General features: G+C 41.3%; 1 protein-coding gene across 1 annotated transcript in view; it reads right to left on the bottom strand.

The window, feature by feature from the left end:
• The window catches only part of LOC138106188 (sodium channel protein type 5 subunit alpha-like), a 215865-nt gene that overhangs the window by 44925 nt on the left and 147928 nt on the right, over positions 1-23012 (bottom strand). Inside the window, exons 17-18 of the mRNA XM_069006337.1 lie at positions 13916-14062; positions 6959-7079 (exon numbers count right to left, since the gene is read on the bottom strand). Of these exons, the coding sequence (XP_068862438.1) occupies positions 6959-7079; positions 13916-14062 (268 nt within the window). The remainder of the gene's footprint in view (positions 1-6958; positions 7080-13915; positions 14063-23012) is intronic.

The following is a 23012-nucleotide window of genomic DNA, read 5'->3' as shown; positions in this document are numbered from 1 at the left end:
CTTGCACTGCTTCTCACCCCACAGCCCCATGTGGTAATCACCATCTTTCAGGTGCCTGGCTCACACTCTGTGCTTGTAATTCAGGGAGACTGCCCACCTCATTGTCAGCTTTGAATCAGGAAGACCAAAGGCTTGGGCTCAAAACCCTCACTTATCAAATGAACAGCTTAATGAGAAGGTTGTTCACTCTGTTAGTGTGGATTTCTTGTGTTAAACAGAAATCCCCTTTGTACTGGAAGTAGCCACTGCTTGCAGTAGAATTAACTGTCCTTGCATCTACCTCCTCCCAAAACCAATTTCAATTCGGAAAAAAAATCAACTTTTTTTTTCTTACTTAAAACATTTATACAGAAACTTTTCACTCCTTTCTCACAAGTTTCTTCCTAGATGGTTACTTGGCTTTTTAGTCTCTCAGATGAATGCCTAGGGCCAGCCAGTAACAGGCATGATATGCTCTGCCATGCTCCTACAGAGTATATAAATGCTCTGTAAATACTGTTGGAAAAGGTTAGGATCTCCCACGAAGTGGTTTTCCCCACTGTAAGATAATTGGATGAATCATTCCCTGGAGGAGTTCCACTACACAGGGTGCCTACATGATTACCTGAGCCCAGGCACAGCTAAAATTAGGGATCACCTTCATATTAGAAACTAATGAGCAAGGCAATGCGGGTTCCTAAGTCACTTCATTTGTGGTGGGAAATACAACACAGTTAAACCAGGTTATTACTGCTTCAGTTGGCTTCCACCTGATAGTCTACAAGTCCAGAGAGGTATTTTCAAAGACAGAAATCCCAGCAGCACCATTATTTTTTTTTTTATGCTCTTTGATTTCTTTAATGCAATTTCAATCTGAAAAAAGAGTCCTAGTTACTGACAGTAATACCTTGAAAAATCCAAAATAGATTCTCAGATGAGTCAGCCCAAAATCACAGTGCTATTAAATCCCATGCTTTTGATTGGGCCCAATTCAGAAATGTTTAGACCAGATTCTGCTACAATTGCTAATGTCAAGTGGCATTTCCGTGAATAATCATGCTGTCTGCAATTCAGATGAAATGCTGCTTTTAACTATTCACCAGTTGAAAAGAAAAAGGAAAGAAGAAAGGAAAACTGACCCCAAACAGGTATTTTAGTGAATTAGTAGAAACCTGTTTCTATTTTAAATTTTGTCATTTTCCTCCCTGACTGTTCTTTCATGCCTCTGCTTTTCTGGACTCTCTCTGATTTTGGTAGCCTGTGTCTCTGGTCACCTTGACCAAAGCTTACATGCTGAGTCAGAAACTTCTCCTAACCAACAAAAAAAGTTTACCTGACCTTGGTCTGCAGTCTAACAGATTGTTGGGGATTTTTTCCCATATCTGTGAAATCAAAATATCGAAACCATTTTGATGCATCTAAGGCATGACCTGGTGAGGGTCTGAGCAATCCTAACTCCAGCTGTTTCTATAATAAGGCAGGTGGTCAGCAAAGCCCAGCTTCTTGTTTTAGAAGGTGCTTTTGTCCACATGAAGGAGACCATTTGTTACCACCTTTTAGCACAACAAGTGTCAAGGCAGGAATAAAACCTCTGGCATTCTTATGACAGAGTTACTCATCTTGCCTGGTCTAACAGATTTGTGCTATCCCACTGAAATCAGTGCTAGGAGGGAACGAGTTGTGCAGAAGACTTTCTCTACCTTGTGATTTTGTCAGGGCTTAGTTTTGCCACTGTAATTCATATTGGGCTGCATCGTTTTTGAGAGCAAATTGACTCATTTCCACCATGGTCTTTTGGTTGGTAGATTACTGCTCATCTGAAACACAGAACAGCAGAAAAAGTCACCCCAAAGGGTTGAATTATTTCCTGGTAAATCTGTGAAGCTGTTCTGAGCTGCATCTGTGGTCAACTTGTCCAAGAAATGTCTGTTTTCAATTGACATTTGGACATTTCATACCATTTCTCATAAAACAGAGACCTATTTACCAAGAAACCTTTCCAAATGCATTAATACACCATGATATTATTTACTTTTTGGTTGTATTTCATAACAAGGGAAATGGTCCCTTCAGTCACTAGGGTGTTCTAGCACAATCACAAGCTGAAGATTAAAATAGATCTTAAAAAAAAAAAAAAAAAAAGAAGAAGGAATTTAATATACAGTGCATTCTGTATAAATATTCCTTTGGTTCCATATTCACATTTTCTAGCCTGGTGCATTCTAATCATGGAGCTCTTAGACCTGATTGCATTACCTTAGTGCATTGGGAAAAAAAAATCTCTTTCTAAATGTGGTAGTTATACTGAAAAACCTTCCTCCTCAATGCCTGACAGCCAAGCCTACTGATTTTGGGCTTATGGGTAAAGAACTTACAAATCCACTGCTTGTTCACACCAATATATATATATTTAAATTTTTATAAAATTATCAGTTGTGCTTTGGAAGGGTTTGGCTGCTGGTTCTCTTCAATAAACCAGGAATGCCAATTAATTTCTTCCATTCTGTTGTCCAGCAAGTATGGTACCTTATGTTCAAACCACAGCAATGTTGTGACTGCCTTTACCCACGAGTTCTCAATTATTGGGACGTTCATTTTTAGAACAAAACAGTGTTTTTCTTATCTTTGAGCGCTGGTTACAGCATTGCTTGGTTTGCCACAAAACACAGCTTCCTCAGCATAAACTCAAGCAGGCAGGTATTTGTAACATGGATTTAATATATATTTTATATATGTACATGTATGCTGGGTTTCTAATGACCAGTCTGGCTACCTGGGCATGCACAAAAAAGAGAGCAAACCTGACTGTAAGACCATAAGACTGAAAGACCCCAACTCTCTCCCTGTGCTCAAGGGAACATGGTCGCAGCAGACTCTTCTTATTTAACCCTTTCCCCATCTTCTGGCCCCACTACTAACTCACTCAGGGGGATTGGAACTGGATTACCTTTAAGGTCCCTTGCAACCCAAACCATTCCATGATTCTGTGACTGCACAGCTGGGCTTTATAGTGTGTGAGAGAGATTTACTGTCTCCAGCATTTGGGTACCTGAGACACATGGAGATTTGAGATTTTACTTGTGTGCTACAACTGGGTGCTGCCAAGAGGGGATCTGACAAAGCCTCAGCCTGCCAGGTGTTTTTACCCTTCCAAGGGCTTAACAAGGGTACATTTCTTGTTTATCTGCTGCTACTCTCCTCCAAACACATCATCTGGGAGGTCACTACAAATAGCAATGTGACGCCTTGGAGGAAAGGCAGTGGGCAGCCTGGCCTACCACTGATGTCATCCGTGCTTTGAGTGAGGGGGTGGATGAGTTTTAAATCTAGAGGTCCTGTCCAACCTGTATTAATTTAATTCTGAATGCGTAATAGGGCTGTAGGAGTCTTATGATGTCTGAAAATTGTACACAACATAATGCCAGGACACTGTTCTGGTGGAAAAGCACAGAGTATCTCAGGTATGACAGCCACAGGGAAGTGATACTTTAAAACTCAAGTTTGTTCCATGATTTTTTCCTGGGACGCCAATGACCACATTTGGTTGAGCTTGGCTTGGATTTTTACTCAGCCTTTAAAAATCATCTAGTGGCAGCCCCTGTAACTGTTTAGATTTATTCCATTTAATGGTCTGTTTTTTTCTTCTCTTTGCTTTTCTGCTTCTGAACAGCCGCTATCTGCAGTCGGGGAGGGCAGGACACAGGTCCCACCACTAATCAGAGTAACTTCACTTGGGAACGTGGCATTTTCCAGCTGATGTTTGGGCGTTTTAGGAGCGATAATGGCTCATACATGGTCACATGGGAAGATGTTTCTGGGCGTCCTTGGTGTCACGAGTTGCGACCGACCGCGCGTTGAGCAGGGTTGATCATTCTCGCATGACCCTCTGATGATATTCCCTTGAAACCTCTGCCAGAGGGTTGTGTCCGGGGAATTACACCTAAGGACTTGGTGGAATCTTTCTCCTATTAGGGTCTGGGACAGAGGAGCCTGCTGTGGCCCGAGGGCTCTCTTTGGATGACCTTCTGTGAGACACAGAAGGTAATGTCCAAACAGGGAGTAAATTTTGCCTCAGGGAATGCATACCAATGGAGGTAACAGGACTGGAGTGTTGCAAGGCATCTGGAGGAAAAAGTACCCAAATAGCTGGCATTGGATAAATGTTCCTTTCCCATCAACTGGCAACCAGAAATGGTCTCTCCATTTCTATCAGGTTTTTCCCAGCAATACTTGCTAGCTGCCAGTGCTGTGACCCTACCTTGGCTTCACATTTCCTGACCCAAGAATGTTCCCTGTTGACCCTAATCAAAGCTATTTTGAGATGATAACACATTAACAAGTCCCCCCAAGAAGAACGACCTATGGCTTATCTGGGTCACCCAACTCCCGGAAAACTGTGACCTCAGCAAACTTTCAGCAACTATTTCAAGAACATGCATTATCTTTGTTGCCTTTGTTATCTGAAAAAAAGGGGCCTGAATCTGGAACATATTTGTTCAGGACATAACCTATGCTGGATGTGTTTAGAAATGTCATAGTTTGAATTTAGATAGCTGGTGAACTAGCAAGGTAAGAAATTAACCCTTCCCCTCTCGCTCTTCCTTTTCACATAATCTCCTTCTTTCACAAATATTAACTTTCATTCTCCCAAATATACCAAATATTGTTGTATCTCTTTATAAAAAGCCAGTAAAGGCAGCACTAGATAAACCTGCCCAGTGCATGCTCTCCAATATTTTCATTTTAGTAGTTTAAAGCCTTGTCATCTCAGCTAATTAGACTGTTGTTTGTTGGCTTACTTGGTTTTTAACTAGACTGAAGTGACAGCTGCATGAGGTTTAATTGCAATGGTAAGTTTGGGCAAAAATATTGGAAATATTTAATAGCAGTTGATTACAGGAAAACACTTTGTTTCCCTGCATAAATTAAACCTAATGTCGATGTTGTTGCTGTAAGAATCATTTGGACTTTCAGTTTATGGCAACTTGACTTGAAATTTTATGAGCGAACAATCACGTTGAGTATGTGCATTTTTGCCAAATCCATGAGCAATGTGATTGTATTTAGCCTAAACAGTAAACTCTGGAAAATGTGCATGCATACATGCTGCACAGGAGAGTAGATGTGTTGGGGAGGATGTCACCTGCACCTGCAGGTGTCCCTGGACACCATGCACTGGGCTGAGGGCTGAGAGCAGGCATTCCTTCATTTCCCATTTAGAGCTCAAGGCTCAGCTGGCTGCATCCTGGGAGAAGAGAAAAATACGACTTGAACGGGGACTGGTGAGGAACTAGGAGAGATTAGGGATACAAACAAAATGCAGGAACAGGGGTGCTCAGGAAGGAGGGGTGCAGGGGCCAGAACCTGGATGGATGTAACCCAAGGCAAGCTTGGGGTTCAGCCCACAGTGCCTTTGTTTCTACATTTCTCTGCTGCCAGAATGATCAGCAGGCTTCAAAGCTGGTTAAATACATCCAGTGATCCATCTAGAAGAGCCCTGCTTGCTACCCTGCATCCCACTGATAGCACTGAAGACCTGACAAACTGGGTTGGTTCCATTGTGGTCCTGCACCGTGGAATTTCAGGCAGGTCTGGTTATTTTAGGACGGAGCAAATTACAGGGTGCTGCTGCTCTGGGAATGTGTTGTGTGATGCCTGCCTCATTTCTTTTAAAAACTGGATGGTGGTCATGGCCAACCACAGTTTCAGAATTTGTAAACTGAAGTCTGAACAGCATTGATCTCACAGCACCAGCTTGTTTAAGCATCTATAACATAATCACTTTGCAGGGCACAACAGGGATTGCTGCTCACGAGCCCCATTAAGAAATACATTGTGAAAGAATGAAAACACCAGATCTAATTTCTAAATGTTATTGCATGGGCCTGAACAGTTACACCATGCTTTCTTCCGTCAACTGCATTAATTTTTGGCTACTGCTTTTAAGCAGAGCTGCCAAAAAAATGTTTAAATCCTAGGGACATTTGTAAGCCCTGCAGGGCTCCCTTACCTCATTCAATCATCTTTCTCACAGATATAGAGATGCACATTTTTGCTGACTTCAGGGGCATTCATATACCCAGCAAATCATCTCTGTCTGATCCCATCTGAGCTGCTCCGTTTTTGTTTATAATAATCCTTGAATTTTCAAAGGACTATTCTTATATTAAACTAACCCTATTTTTCCCAACCCAGATTTAAAGGAAAATGAAGAATTTGGCTGAGATAATATTTGGAATAGAACTCACTCTGAGAAGAATAACTTAGCATGTTATTTACTTTATATATTTATTTTAACATAGATCTGATGTAGCTGGTTTTTAAACCTGTGTTTTGGAGCAGGCTGGTGTTAAAATATTAATAAAATGATGGTGAATTTCAGTATTAAAGGAGACATGTAAATGCAGTCTGTTGTTATCTAAAATAATTAGGTTAAATGCCCTTTACATAGCATTTCCCTGACCAGATTACTGGATGTGCTAATCTTGACACCCTTTAAAATAAATGGAAGAGAGTGCCTGGGACTCGTGAACTCTCCAGACAGATTCTAGGAAATGCCTGGATACATTTAAGCCACAAAAAACATCCTGATCTGGTCAGTCCTCTACCAAATTTGATCACGCACAAATATTGGAAGGCAAAAATCTTCATTGGCCAAATGACAAAAATCAGCATTTAAAAAAGAAACAAACAGCTCTTTATGGCAGAAATGATTATTAAAAAAGCCTAACACTTTAGAAGCTGCAGAGCATTTTGGAGCATGCTCTTGGAGCATCTCACCTTGGAAATCAAACAACTAATGACAACAAGGGATTCTGAGTGTGTGTTTGGAGCATTATAGTACCTGAGAAATGAAGTGCATCCAGTAAAACACGACTGCAAGCAGCCAGAGCAACATGGTGAGAAGGTGGGGTGATGTTCAATAAGAGAAAAGAAGGTTTCTCATCTCAGCATTGCAGTGAAATATGCAGGCTCTTACCTTCAGGGAAGCAATCTTCAGGCTCCATCAGCTCCTCAGCAAACTCGGGGATCTGCTCCAGCAGTTCTGCAGGATTTGTCAAATCCACAGTGCTGCCTTCAGAAAGACTGATTTCATCAAGCTTGTTGTCAACAAGAGCAAAGATGAAGAAAACAAATTCATCAGTCACCCTGAAGGAAGTAGCTGAGTTTTTATTCCACTGACCAACGCCCCAGCTGAAGCCACCACAACAGAGACATTGCCATGCACTTCCCACAGTGCCACTCCTTGGTGACAGCTCTGCCTACCCTGAGACCACGGGTTGACCCATCAACAACAACAAGTTAACATACAGAACTTACTTTTTGTAACAAAAGAGAAGCAAACCACAGAAAGAGTGAACAGCTGTTGAATAATAATCATAGAATCCTTGAATGGTTTGCGTTGGATGGGACCTTCAAGATCATCCAGTTCCAGCCCCCCTGCCATGGGCAGGGACACCTTCCACTAGACCAGGCTGCTCTGGTTAATGGTAGCTGGAACCTTGGAATGATGGACTTTATCTGTTTGACATCTTGAAGGCTCATACCTTTGGGTGAGGGGTACCAGAAGTGGGACCTATCTCCTGAAATTCTGAAGGATGAATGGGATGACCTGCCTTGGGTTCCTGTCTGTGGGGCCTCATTCCCACCCACAGCTGGTGGGTGAAATCTGCACCTGCTCAGTCAGGATCATGCTCTCCTCTGGGAGGAACAGAAATCTCTGTCACCAGCATCCAGTCACAGGAAGCTACAGGTACAAATATGTGAGAGGGCTCTCCCTCCTGTCTCAGCCTGTGCCTGGCTTGTTCTCACCACATGACATGGCCCCTTGCCTTTCTGGCACACCTTTCTGACCTCCAGGTGACATAAGAGGAGGGACACGTGGCTTTTGGAAGTGTCTCAAGGGCCCTACCACTTGCCTGGAATATCTGACACCATCATCTTAGGTGCATGGTTTAAATTCAGCCTTTCTTAGATCCTCCTCTGCAAAAAGGGGCAAGAAGATTCCCACTCCCTGAAGCATTGGCTGTCTCATCTATTTAGAGCAGGAACTCTCAAGAAGATCTGGGTAAAAAAAATTCTGGGGAATATATTATTTTCAAAATCTGTTTTGAAGGCTGAACTCACTATTAGAAGACATATGATATATGATTAAATAAGTCACCCAAATATGAAATAGAAATTTCATTTCAGGTTAAGCTTTCTTCTAGCAGAATCAAGACACTTTCTTTAGAAGAAAATAGGAAATGTTTCTCCCCTATTTTATTTTGCTAGGTAAAATAAAGCATTTAAATTTTGTGTTAATCCAAAACTAAATTTTACTTGATTTACTTGTAAATTTTACAAGCTAAATAGCTTGGCCACTGAAGTGAAAGACCTGATATTTTCCCAGTCCTGCTCACAGTTTGTTTCTGATAGTATTAGAGAATTATCTGGTGTAAGTGGGCAACACCAAAGCTGGTGTCTTCTGTGGGTCAAGGCAATGACACATAACTCCAAGCAGGGGAGGTGTGTTATTTGTGAACTGGTTTACTCTGTTCTCTGAGTACCCACTTAAAAGTTTTTGTGCTTTATCCTGCAATACTATTGCCTTCATTTAAAAAAATGAGGACAATAATACTTACCCACGCTTTTAAACAGCCTGTGAGATAGTTATATGAGAGATGGCACGTACAGACAAAGTATTATTTTCATAAGCATGATGGTGATGGAGTTAGAGGCTAGGCACAGCTATATATATTTATTATTAATGTGAAAATGGGCCCTCTGTTTTCCAGTATACACAGTCAATGCAAAATTTATAGCTGAATTCAGAGAAATGCTGAACCTGGGGTAAAATGGGTAAGACTGAACATTCCAGCAGCACTTGCAAGCGGGGGTGGAAGCTCCATGTTTGCCATTAGCTGCAGCATCCAGAAGGTCATAGTCTTGGCTAGGGCTTTTAATGCTCTACTCAAAAGATATGCAAACAATTGAGAAGAGACCTTTTAAAAAGAGAGTCAGAACAGAAAGAACAGAACAGGTCCAGGAGATGGATAAAGCTTCTGAAAATTCATAATCAGAATGCAGCTGTCATATACAGAGCCCATTTCCTACAGACTCACAACAGCGTATGATGGAGGAAAAAATGTCATACCAAGTTTTATCACAGTCAGAACTTTATGATGCTATTCATTAAGGAATGCATTTAGTCATTATCTGTTCTGTTCTGAAGATGTCAAAACAGAGATCACTGAAATAGTCCTAAATCATATGCAGCTGTAGGATGTAGAAAATAGGGGTTTCCAATGAGAAGAGAAGCTTTGTTGGATATAATTCTTACCAACAGCCAGAAATCAAAGAAAATTGTGAGAGCAATGTCAGCTTGATAACATTTTCAACTAGAGAGCTGGATTTAGCAGAGACAGGTTAGAAAATTCACAGAACAAAATACAATGAAATTATCATAGACTATTCAGTTATTCATCAGGAGAAGTTTCCAGGAAATATTAGAGTCTGTCAGTGTCAAAGGGAGGTGGGGAACATGCAAGGCAAACAGACAGGTTTTCTTCTGAAAAGCCTTCAAAGAAGAAGAGACAACGAACATGGGTTCAGAAAACAGTAGATTAAGGTTTGAGGGTCTGAAGAGGGACTAGAAAAAGGAACCAGACATATGAGAGAGAAGGGAAAGATAAGGGATGATTCTAGGAAATAAGCAAAGGTTACTCTTTGCCAGAAAGGTTAAAGGGATTAAGAAGGTTTTCATGAACTCAGGGAAGAAAAGAGTTAGGGACACAAGAGCAACTGATGAGGGGAATATAGCTAATCAAAATTCAGTTGTCTAAGAAAATGACCACTTCTTAAAATAATCCAACAAGGGGATCAATAAGAAGAAGGGGGAGAGCCTGTTAGAATTAATCTAAATGTAAGTAGGGAAATCTCTAGAAAGCCTATATACATATACAAACCAGCAGATCCAGGAAAGGCAGGTTGCAGAGCATAAAGGGATCCAATACACCCAGTTAACACATCATTAGCAATGAATAGTGAATGCTCATGGAAAACTGGAAACGGCCCAGGAGAGCAGCAATAAGTAAATACAACACTGAGCTGAGAGAGAAGGAAAAGGGAATAATCATGGGAATCACAGATCACTAAACACTTGCTCTAGCCCGTGATTAAAGTAAATTAAATAAAGACGCAGAGGAAAAAAGGAGACTGCTTACTCAGAGTGAAATGTCATAGACATAAAGGCAGTGAGGTGGTTCTCCTCTGTGCTAAGAGAACTCTGCACAAACAGGGGGAAAAGAGGTCAAAAGAAGGCAAAAAAGGCAAATACAGAATCTCCTCTTTCTTTCTTGGAAAAGGTGAGTGGAGGAAGTGTTCCAGGCAGAGGCAATGGGATCTATCAGAAACCCCTTTGGGAGATCTTCCCCTTGTGCATAAATTCTTGTTGCAGAAGGCAGTTTTTAAAGTGTTTGTTGTGGAGTGGCTGTTTCAAGTACCCGGACAGGGCTTCCACACCCACTGCTTGTGCCTGTAATAGCAGCAAATTAATCTGAAAGCGTTTTTCAAAAAGCCTTTAGCAGTGAGATGCTGAAATCTCATTGAAAGTTGATGTTTGCTCAAGGCTTAGCCCTCTTACCTCCCTTCTTCTCTGCCTCACCTCTGAAAAATCACAGCCTTAATCTATCAAATTGACATATGATATACAAACCTTAAGAAAACAGTTGGATGTCTATTATAGAAAAGCCTACTTTCAAAATAAATTGTAATTGGCTCGGGTTCACCCATTGCTGTGAGGAGAAAAGCCATTCTGAGGACCCAAATATAGCACAAACTTTCTCTTCAGAGGAGGAAATCTGTAGGGATTAGGGTCAGCATTATCTTCACTAAAGATATAGAAGAGGTCCTGACCGATATAATCCTCATGTTAGCTGATAATATTAAATTGGAGAGAGTATTGAAATTGAGGAAGCAGAATGAAAAAGAGGAGGGTAACATGGAGATAATATAGCAAAATGGGACATGATTCAAAAAAAGTACAAATGGGACAGTTAAGGGAAAATTTCAATGGACATTTTGGAAACCTGGAGTAATATTAAAAAAATGAGACGCGATTTTGCAGTGGGACATAACGATGTAGAAAACCATAAGAAAGCATCATGCCTAGAAAATGAGATATTATTTCTTCTTTTGCAGTTCTGTAGAAATTGTATTTGGAATATTGCACTTGCCTCTTTGCAAAATAACTCCAAAAAGGAACCATTGAGGGAATTGCAAAGAAAGAGGTAAAAAAAGTCAGATAAAGGGCACAGAGATATTAATTTACAAGAAGTAATGAAATGAAAGAACAATAGGGTGTGACTTCAAGGGGTGAGCCCCCAACAATAGGAAGCAAGCAACTGTATATTAAAGTAAGTGATATTAATTCATACAAAGAGACTGATGGATAAAATTGGTAAAAGACAGTACTGAAATGGCACTTTGAAAGGCAAAAAAACCCCAATAAGGTGAAAAAGGCTGTTATTTAAGGAGGTATAACATGAGATACTTCTTTTTAGCAAGTGAATTATTCCTGCTGGTAAAGGAAGAAATCTAAGTTCCCTGATCCATTTAAAGCCAGATTCCACAAAGTTGTACAAAATATTTTACGGGTCAGCATTTTGGCAGAGAAAGCAACCAGTTTGTACTCTGAAGTCTTCTCTGCCTGTGACACCAATGATTTTATATCTATGGTGCCTTTCTCATGATTTATGTAGAATGAACTTTTAATCATATAATGTACCCTCTACTGACACCAAGAGCATTTTACTCAGAACGTGTCCAGTGTTTCCTGTTACTGACAATCACCGAAAGCCCTGCCTCTTGGGCATACCAAATTTGTTACTCCCTTGCAGTTGTTGGCTTTATTTGGCCAGTTGCAACTTCTTGGGACATTCATCAAAAATATGACGAGCATGTCCTTGTGTGCCGGCACAAAGATTACTCCTGCATAGGGGGACCGTGAGTATGCAGTGTCCACACGAGATCTGGCCTTCAAAAATAGCATCCTTTGGGCTTTGCTCTTTTATGTTGGCATTCATAGCCTCATGTGAACTTCCGCTTGATTTCAAGTCATCCCTGGATTATTGCCATATTCCTCCACCTCTTTCTAAGCAGCTGCAAATAGAATCAATTATACTCTGCTATAGAGAGGTGACATTTGTGTCTCAGGACCCTTTGGAAGTTGAGGGAGGAAATGGGGATTATTTCTTTATCACGATGTTGCTGTATATATCAAGGCTAGAATGTTCCTGACTTACCATGACATTTTGTTATAGCATTAAAGAAGGACATGGTTTTCTGGCCTCTCTGCTAGGATCACAGGGTTCATTTGTCTCGAAAAGACATTTGGACATGAAGGATACCTAATCCCCTGAGAGAAAAATGCCTGACATGGTCTCCTAATTCCTCCTAGTTATAATGCTTCTTTACATTGTTTAGAAGTTTTGTGTTTCTTTGCTAAATATATATACCTTTTTTTCCTGAGACCAGGATATCAAATATTTGAGTCTCCTTCCTGTAAATTCAGGATGTTTTCTTTCTGAAGATGAATATGCCAAGAAGTACTCTGGCAAGGACTGCCCTTTAAAGAAACATTTCATGGCTAGAGGATTTCTGGTTCCTGTGAGTGGAATTTATCTCACCTAAGTGTGCAACCTAAGTGCTCCCTTTATAGTTAATGGAGAGAAATAGGCACTTTTATGAGATCTGACCTAATGTAAATGCTGATTTCAGTTGGAGATGAGACACATTTACCTGCCTACACTGTCTATACAGAGGCCTCAGATGACAAGTTCCGATGTGGGTGTCTACATTTAGCTCAGTGAATTCCACCCCATCTGACAAAATGAATCAGCAGGCTTGGAGAAGGGGAGCCCTGGCTCAGTGATGGGTCTGTTTCCTCTTGTCCTGTCAAGATTTCTCCATGGGATTTCTCCTGCTGTGCACAAACTTGCCAGCAGTTTTATAGCAGAACTGGGAGAGGTGTGGTGTCTGTGAATACTGTGCCATCCTTTCCCTTTCACTAATTTTGCCCCACATAACCACCCCGGGTTCCAATCTCAAGGAGCTGTGGAGTTCTCCAAACTCCCAGGACATCCCAAGCCTCCATTTCCTGATTTCAAAAAAAGGAATTCATCACTCTCTAATAATACAGGCCAATGTTATGTCAATAAAATACTAAATCCGAAGGGGAAGAACCCCCAACAAGCCAGCAAGGAGGGTACAGGGAATTACACAGCCTGGAGTCACTCAGTGTACAGTACAAACACATTATTTTTGATATTTATGTTTATAAGGACAACATAATCCTACAAATTGAAAATAAATGTCAGTGTATACACATCAAGAAACAATGAGTGAGATGAAGTTTGGCCAAATCAACTGAATAATACCAAGGCTTGCTCTTTAGTTAGTACTTTCACATCAGCTACTTAAATTGTTGCACCTTTCTTGGGTGTGTGTGTTAACAGGAAAAGAAATGTTAATCTGTGACAGAGAGCAGATGCCCTCCAGTGAACCCAACATTCAGGTCTGCCAAGTCAGCAGATGTGATTCCTAGAGCTGCTTTTCAGTGGGAAATCACACACATATTTTCTCCTAAAACGAGACAATAACATTATAGATGATTTTGTGGTTGTTTTTTTTTTTTTTTTTGTTTTCCCCAAAAGCCTGTTACAATTCCATCTTAATTTATAATGCACATTTTCCAAGCTTTCCAATTATTCTTATAACAACAAAATCCTCTCTCTTCTTTACCAAGACCATAATACCTACCACACACTGTTGCTTTCCTACTCCTCGACAAACGTGTTTTGACAAGCCATAAACCCCACATGAACCAGTGGCATGCACTATGGAGCTGGTGCAATGAATTTCATGCAGTATCATGTAGGAAAGTTGTTCGTGTTACCTCTTTTTGCCCTACTGGAGGTGGTGGCTCAGCCTTCAACTGCTTATCCACGTGCAACTCACTTAACTCTTCATAAATCTCAGAGTTCTGACTCCGGACGCCTGGGCTTTGGCATCGCTGCCCCCTCAGCTGCAGCTGCTTTTCCTGCTGGAAATAATCCTAGATGGGTTTATTTTCTTTCTCTTTGATAGCATGCTTATTTCTTAAGGAGAACTCTCCAGCTAGAAGAGAAAACAGCCTGGACTATTCTTGTCAGGGGACAACATCTTAAGGAAAATGGCAAGAAATGAGATAACACAAGCTTACGTTGCAAATTTTGAGCTTTAGCAACTTGGATATGCCAAGATATCTGGCTGTAGAAAATGGACATAGAAACAGATCAACTTTTTCTAAGCTGTTGTTGCTGAGGCAGGAGGAAATTCCCTTGCAATCTCCATTTTGAGTCTGGTTTTGAGACACAAACTTCCTCCAGTGACCTGAGGAGCAGAGAGAGGTGGCTGCCAAATAACCAAGGGGTGTACTCCAAAAATTCACCATCAGATGGTGACACTCAACGTAAAAGCTGGAGAAAGGCACGAGCACAAAATCCAACACGGTTCTACAAGTCTGCTTGAAACTGTGTGAAAAATCCCCACACCCACAGAAGAAAAGATACACACTGAAGGGGAAGAAAATGCAAAGTTCACTGGAAAAGATAAAAGGTGTCTGAAAGTAGGCATGGAAAAACTACAGGCAAACATACAAGTATGAGGCTGCTATTCAGCAAAACACTTAAGGCTACTTTGCACCCACTGAAGCCAACAGGGCTCAACCACAGGTTGAAAGGAGAGCATGCTCTGAAGCACTTCCCTGAAAGGGTACGGACTCTGGAAGCAGAGCAATAATTTTTTCTTTCAGTAAACACATTTGACTAGACCTAGTGCTGGCTAGTATGTGTGGTGCCATTAAATCCAGCCGCTTCTTCCTGGGGTGGTGATTATTGCTGCTGAGCTCTCAAGAAGTTCTCCCAGAACTAATGGCAGAGGAAAGGATGTTTGCAGGGTTGGTCCCTCCCTCTGGAGGCCCAGGTTCTCTGTTTGTGTGGCTTTATTGATCCACCTAAGGCGGGGATTTCACTGAAAACTCCACAGCTCATCACAGCACTACCACTGTTCATGCCATTACTGATGCAGCTACTATAATATTAATAAAACTCCAGCTGGATTCAAAGGGTTGTGCTGAATTGCTTACAGAGGGACTTCCATGCTGAGAAAAAAATTACAAGCATAACCGGATTTCAGTGGTAATTATTTAAACCTATTTATCTTTCACTTGTCCAGCTTTTTTTTTTCTTCTTTCCTTTGGCTTGACTGACATTCAGCGTTATTCAGGTATTAAGTGAATTTCCCTTCCCCAGGGAGCCCCAGACTACCTGCCTCAGTTCTAAAGCCACACCACCACAGGAAGTCCCTCAAGAGGTACCCAGAGCAGAAAAACACTTTATTGCAAATGTAACTATCTGAAAGACCAAACGACACAAAGGAAGCAGTTGGTTAAGCAAATTGCTCTCTGTATAAATACTTTCGGACTGACAGGTTTGAGCCAGTCTTTTCAAATGTTGTCATGTGTGTCTGGGAAATTATTTTTTAAATCACATTACTTGTTTCCTGCTTCAGAGGGCATGTGGTCTAAAATATATTCTAACTTTAATAAACCAAATGATGCATGTCCAAACCTATAGCCTCTGCATAGGAAGGTACTACATATAATTTCTAGTTACAGGTTAGCACTGATCTTCACTGAGGCCAATAATCATTGAGTTCCAGGTCTGTCTCTGACAAAAAGTAACACTTTTTAAGGCTTTCAGTATTCTTTATCTTTGGAAAAAGTGTAATATTCAGGGGAGAAGCCAATGTGGAAGGCACAGTGTGCACAGCTAAGGCACTCAGCCATAAAATGTCCTTTTTTTTAATGCAATGTGCATACAACTTAGTACCAAGTAATTTTAATGGCATGATATTGGTTATAGCACTGGAACAACAGAAACAATTGTTTCATGTTGGAAAGTGCAACGCAATCTGAGGTGACGTCTCAAGTTCATTTATGCAGAAAGGTTGTGCACTCAGATTCATTAGAAACTGTGCACTGTAAGAGGACACACTCTGTAACTCAGCTGATCTGACGAATATTCAAGTTGTTAAGCAAATTATTGTGTTAAGCTAGAGTCAAATGCCAAACTTACACCAATTCTCTATTTACTAATCCCTCTGTGTGGTACCAGGACTTAGCAACGCTTTCCTAGAGACTAAACTCCAGGAAACGCGGACCTGGCTTCTTCCCAGAGATCACACTTGCACCAAGTATCCAATTAGTTAATGTTAATTAAAACTGATGAAATATATCCTGGAAAATTATTCAATGTGGGCATCATGCACAGGTGCTCAGACAACGATTTGGTTCATCAACGTGTGTTTTCAGACTTCTAAATTCATGAGGTGGGAGAAAATGAGTAAAATAAACAGACCATTCAAAAGAATCTGGTTGTGAAGACTGATCCCAAAAGGAGTGTTAGGGAATCAACTGAGTTTTTGCAAACTACCAGTGACAGCCCTGGTAAACCATTCTCATAGGATGCAACAGTCTCACTACCAGCACACAGCACCTGAAAATCAGCAGAGACCTGTCTGGGGAAAGGTGCCTTTGTTTTATATTGTTTAACTTTGGGCTGTTTGCTTTTGTCCTGATTCCAGATGATTTGTTCTTCTGGCAGCAACAGCAGCAGGTCTATCTCCTGTAAAGCTTCCCACCGTGGGTGGTTTACATAATTTATTTTTAATTTTTGTATCAAGTGCCACGTTGCCAAGGCGATACACATTATGTTAATATTTATCAATTCACTTGCTTTCTTCATTTGTAAAGTAAAAACATTGAGTGGAACTAAAACTTTGTGCATGCAGAGGGAGGGTTGGGAACCCAGGACTGACCTCAGCATAAACCAAACTTTGCTCACCTCTGCTCTGACATGGGCCCTAAAAAGAGGTGCTCTGCCAACACCATACCAGTGACTAGCACATGGAGGAGGGTGGGCACTGTGTTGTCCCCTTACATGCTGCAGGTCAGTTGCAGCACCAGGAAAACAGCAACCAGATTGGAAACAGAGCATAATCTGGGTGACACCTCAAGTGTGCTGGTGCGTGGACCCACATACTTGTTTGCTGACACAAACAAATGCAAAGGCTCCACACTGCGTTGTGTCTCTGAAAAGCACAGATCAGCTAATTGTTCCAGGCTCAAATGGGGATTAGTGCAAATGCTGCTCCTCTGGAAAGAGGACTTGCTGTTGGCAAAACAAGGCAAATACCTGTCATCAGCATGGATTCACTTTATTCCTTCCCCATGGAAATATAATTTTTTCCATTCTGTGCAAACAAATTTAGAAAGAGGATGTCAGGACTTGCCTTTCGGATGATGATCGGTTCAAATGGGTTCTCCTGATGCTTCCCTCACTCCCTAGACCATGATCCTGACTTGTGACATTTGTTCCCTGATTTTCTGGCCATGGCTGTTGTGAGAAAGAAGACGTGCAAATCCTTTGATAGCAGGAGGATTCCTGTCCCAAGCAGGTGGGGAGGAAAGAAATGGGAATTGGCTCTGGGGCCCTCCTCCCTTGCACTGTCACTGCAGCACCAGCGAGCAAAAATGATGTGGCAGGATGAAGTTAATTCTTTGATTATTTTATGAGAAGGATAAGGCTTTTCCCTTTCTCTGGTGAGATGGTGCAAATGCAAACTGCCTTTTACTCTGTCACAATGCAATGGCAAGCTCCACTGCCATGTGTGTCCTCCACTCCCCCCATACTCACATATCCAGCTGCCTCTTTGAAGACCGCTTTTGAGACACCAATGGGAATTCAGGGGTGTCTGAATTCTTCAGTCACTTTCTAAGAATGAGCTGGTCAGGACATTTCCAGGTACAGACTCAGGAGTGGAGGCTTGTCCTGGTCCCCCACATACATGCCTGCACACACTGGGCCATCCCAGTGGGATCCTCCTTTACCACAGATGTGGCCCATCCGAGGAAGCAGCAGGATGCTGACAACAGAAGAATCTCTGCTTTAGCCATTCATAAATGAGTGACACTACGACACTGAGTCTCCTCAAGAAATCCAGCTCCTTTAACAGATGACAACATATTTTAACCTGCAGAGTTTCCTGTACCCAAATTTTGGACACCATAAGGGGAGCCTGCAGAGCTTTTCATGTATAGTAAACCCAGTTTAGCAGTGTGACAGGCATTGTTACAAGAGGGTTGTTTACTCTGTAAAGTGATTGTTGATGTTTGTGTTCCTCCTTGCAGACAGCTATGGATTTCACAAAATTGCCATGCCTGGTAGCAATTGGCACCCTTTCTCAGCAACAGTTTGCATCTAGTAACTGGCATCCTTCCTGGCAAAGAAGCCAAGAAGTAAATGATGGTGAAAACTGAACTGTTTACATACTACCTCTACATAAGTGGAGAAGCAAGCAGATTGCAGAGCTGCTGAAACACGGCGAGCTTGCATTTCTGCCTTGGTAGCACTTGTTTCGTGTGTAAAGTAAACAGGAGACTGCAGTCTGCAGAGCTGTCAGGCTGACAACCCTCAGATACGCTGAACTCAGTCTTTCTGAAAAGCCTTGAAAAATCTGAGCTGAAACGGGAGAGCAATAAATAACCACAAACCAGAGAAATGAATCGTTGGTTCTTATTACCAGAACAGATCATTTATGATCCTGGTTCTCCTCTTTCACAAATAAATGTAAATCCTTGTAGCACCAACAAAATCAGTGGATTTATCTTTCTGCATGAAGAAAGATCACCAAATAAATCAGGAAAATTTCCATACTTCCTTAATATGAGAGGGAGAAGATTAGTATCACTTATTCTGTTAGGAATAAAAGAGGCCTGGAATGCAGCTGTCAATTTTAAATGTGCACATTTAAGAATCTCTCTAACCTGCTTTGAAGAATTGCTTCTGAATGCAGAGTTGCCACTATTCAGTTTAATGGGAAATCACAGGAAAACCTGGAGCAATACCACACCACAGCACAGGATTATAGCTGAGACACAAAAAGAACTTGTCTTACACTGTGCTCCTTTACAAGGGCATTTTATTAGCAGACTACAACATCTGCAATACCTATGTAAAGCCTGTCAAGTCCTACCTTGGCTGGCACACATGTATAATTTAAGACCTGCAAATTCTTCATAGAGGGGACAAAGCCAGGAAAGTCTAAACCTGATTACTTGAGACTGGTCATTCCCACTCTCTATCCTATGCCACCTGGTCCATCATTCCACTTCAGCAGGAACAGCCAGACATCACAGCTCAGTAGGCTGATTTTTGTTCAGTTTTGCAGCCTTTATCCACCCCTCCCTGTCACTTCTCTTGCCATTCATCTATGCAATAGCCAGAAACAAAATAGTGCAAAGGGAGCAGTAAAACATCAGAATTAGAAGGTGCTGCTCACGTTTGCTGTGTGCACATTTCCATGTGCACTTTTTTTTTCACTTTCTCGATGACTCAGCCTTTATAGGAACCACGTTTATAAAAATCCAAAGCACTAACACATGCATAAGAGCCATGTGGGCAAAGCAGATTAAACACAATAGTCTCTGAGTTCAGAAAGAGCAGAGTTTGCTACCTAGCTCCTGGGGAGATGATGCCCCCAACCTGGATGTCTGTAGGTCCCAGGTGATTTTCCATCTATGCTGTCACCTGTCAGAATTAAGGCCGTGGAAGTCTGAAGTTACACCTATGTAAGTTTGATGCCATGAAGATTTTTGCCTTTTCTTTTATACCCCTGTTATACCTTTTTACAACTCCTGTATTCCTAGTGCTTTTTGCCTCCATTCTTGGACTTGTTTGTCAAGCTAAGAGACTCAACATTTTAGAAGCTTTGTAGCCAGGGATCAGTGTGCCCCAGAGCCCAAGGTCCTCTCCAGAACACATTCTGTAAACTGAGATAGAACCACCCAGGGGAAGGTTCCTTGGGGAGGGGGGCTCACTTGAGCCTCTCATTGGGGAATCTTTGATAGATATGCTAATTAGTAAAACCTATAATGTTATACCAGATCTTTTGGGTGTGCATTGTGGGGTGCATTTCAGTGCATTTGACCTGGATGTGTGCACCTAAGGATCCTTAAAATAAATACCAAGATAAAATCCCTTTTCCCCTTCTAACTGTGTATGACTCTTGATTTTAAGACCAGGAAAAGGCATCAAGTTAAACACAGATCTTGTCCTCCTGTTTGACCTAAGAAGCACATTTTTCTCCCAAAAGTCACAGGGTATTTGTAAGATAACTCCAGTACTTGTTCTAGAAAAATAATGCACCTGTGAGTACGTAGCTGGATAAAATTAACAGAATCTGGCCATTACTATTCAGGATGTCTAAGGCTAGGGCTGGCCAGAAACCACAGCTGCTCAGCAGAGGATGTTAACAGCAAAAACTCCCCTGGAACCAGCCTGACCTGGTATTTTCTTCCATTTTGAATTAAGGTGAACTAAAACCTTGCCAAACAAACCTCATCACAGGCACTAACTGCTGGTCTCTGCATGAGTGCTGGATGCCTTGCAAAACGTCATCCCTCAGAAGCAGCAGTTCAGCAGTGCTCTGTCTTGGATTAATCCAAAATTTTTTCAGCCTTTGAACTCTGGCTGCAGAGGAGCAAGGCATGTTTTTTCTAATGGCTTCTGCCTTCCCAGTCCTAGATCTTTTACCACACTGAGCAACACACTGCCCATAATAAAACATAAATTCATTATTCCAAGGGTTGACTCTTAAAATATGTCTAAAAGGGAGAACTTGGCAAAAAAGATGGACTGCCAAAGTTAATTTATCCTGTTATCAATTCAATAGGCTTAAATAGGCAGTGAAAGCGTTTCATAAGTGTTCATTGTTCAGAGTTCAAGCTAATACCTTCTGCTAAATTGCATTTTGAAGTTTAATCACAATCTACTTTATGTTTCTTTTTGGTAATTGGGATCTCTCCACAGTATAATATGAAAAACTCAAACTAATGGGCTCCTCTGATGGAAGTTTAAATTTTGGAAATTTGCCTCGGAGTGCAGTCAGTGAGAGTGCCTGAAATAACCCAGAACCTTTCACCCAAATAAGACGTTAGTATTTTGATCATTAAGAAAGTTTCATATTATTACAGGCAAGAGCAACAAAATAATCATGATTTTAAGTGCTATTTTGGAGTATAATTAATGGGAGCAATTCCACCCATCCAACACATGCACACACTGCCTCACTTGGCACGAGAGCTGCTGGGGAACTGGCTGCTGCTCTTTTTGTCCAAAATGCTAGATGTCGGCATTCTCTTTACCAAAGGGAGAAACGGCAAGAAATGCTCATTTCTGGTCAGCTTTTTGCTCCAGGGAGGGATATGGATACTGGGAAATGGCATCCAGCAAGCTGTGACTGACGTGCAGTCCGGGGTCTGGGCACTTGTCCAAACGCATGTTGTCAACTCTGCTGCGCCTGATATCGGCTCTTGCAGTGCCAGCCTGGCTTTTTTCCCCCCCTCCCCTCTTTCTCTCCTCCATCAGCTCCCTGTGTTTCCTGCACCTTAGGCGTTATGCTGTGGACAAATATATTTCCCTGCCACTGAGAAATGAATAGGCACCCTAAACCCTTTTTTTTGTGGTGTGACTGCTCCAATCACATCAGCAGAGATCTGACAAGGGAGTTTCTGCCCCACTCTACTGCCACGAAATAAACACAAGTGTCTTTCTACATGTAGAAGCCGAGATGAGGACATAGGTGCTTTAAATCTGCTGCTGGGATTTACAGTCCTGTTTCTTTTTTCTAATGCCCTTGCTGCTATTCTTCTGAAGACAATAAATCCAAAAATGTTCTCTTTTATTGCCAAAAATAATCAGCTAGTAATTGAGTTCTATGCACTTTTCAAGAAATACAAAGCAAAACATACAGCTTAAAAAGTGAGAAATACAGGCAAACTATGTACAGAATAATAATGAAACCTCCCTGCTATCTTACTTAATGATCAGAAAGAATATTGGCCCAAATAAAGGTGACAAGAAGAATGCTGTAAGATTTACTGTGTGCAGCATGTATGTGCACATGTGGGCTCACTCTCCTCCCAGTGAGAACTGGAGAGTCATCAACAGGATTCAAAGGTATTTTATCCAGCTGCACTCAGAGAGAACATGTCCCACAGACTGGAACTGCAAACAGACAGAATATAAATACTGTTTGAAAAGGGCATTAGGGTTCCTGACAGCAAAGTACATTTCCTGCAGTAAAAGGCTGAAATTAATGTACCCTGTCAAATAAACACATGGCTTCATGGTATCTCTGATTTATAGGTGTTGGAATTATTAGGCACATAAGATAATGTCACAAACAATTTTATAACAAAATCTTTGTGGACTGGCATTTTTATAGCAATTTTCAATAATTTTAGCTACACTTACATCAACCTGGAATAATTCTATTGACTTTTACAGAATCCCTTCAGGTTTAGAAACAGGTTTGTAATGCACAGGAATTGTACAATAAAATTTCCACTGCAGACAAAGGAAACAGATGTAAGTCTACATGCAGATGGTGAACTTTCTGTTACCTGAGAAATTTCATTCTTGTTTTTTCCCCCTGTCTTACAAATGATGTACCACAGCTAAAATAAACTTACAGGCTCTGTGCAGAAATTAGCTGTAGTCCTTGACTCAGTGCTATGAGAAAGCAAAACCATCATATTCTAATGGTCCTCTTTGATCTCAAAATTATGAATCTCTTACTGGTAGAAACTTGATAGAAAAGCCATCAGAAACAGTTTCACCTTGCCAAATGAAATGAGTTAGTAATTCTGAAGTATGTAAGGGGAGGAAGGGAATAAAAGCTTGGGATTTTGATCCAGTTCAGAGCAATATAGAAACTGCACCAATGGAATAGAGACTGAAGGGGCAGCCAGCTCTATCTTTGATGCGTACACAGGCAGTTACTCATCTGCAGCTGGAAACCTGTTTTCCCTGGGAAGTGTGTTTGGTGAAGTCCAGACAAGGGTACACAAGGCAGGAGAACTGTCAATCGAGGAAAAAAAACCTGAGAAT

This window comes from Aphelocoma coerulescens, chromosome 2 (assembly GCF_041296385.1).
Source record: "Aphelocoma coerulescens isolate FSJ_1873_10779 chromosome 2, UR_Acoe_1.0, whole genome shotgun sequence".
Classification (NCBI taxonomy): domain Eukaryota; kingdom Metazoa; phylum Chordata; class Aves; order Passeriformes; family Corvidae; genus Aphelocoma; species Aphelocoma coerulescens.
This window is presented reverse-complemented; position numbering and strand designations above follow the sequence as displayed.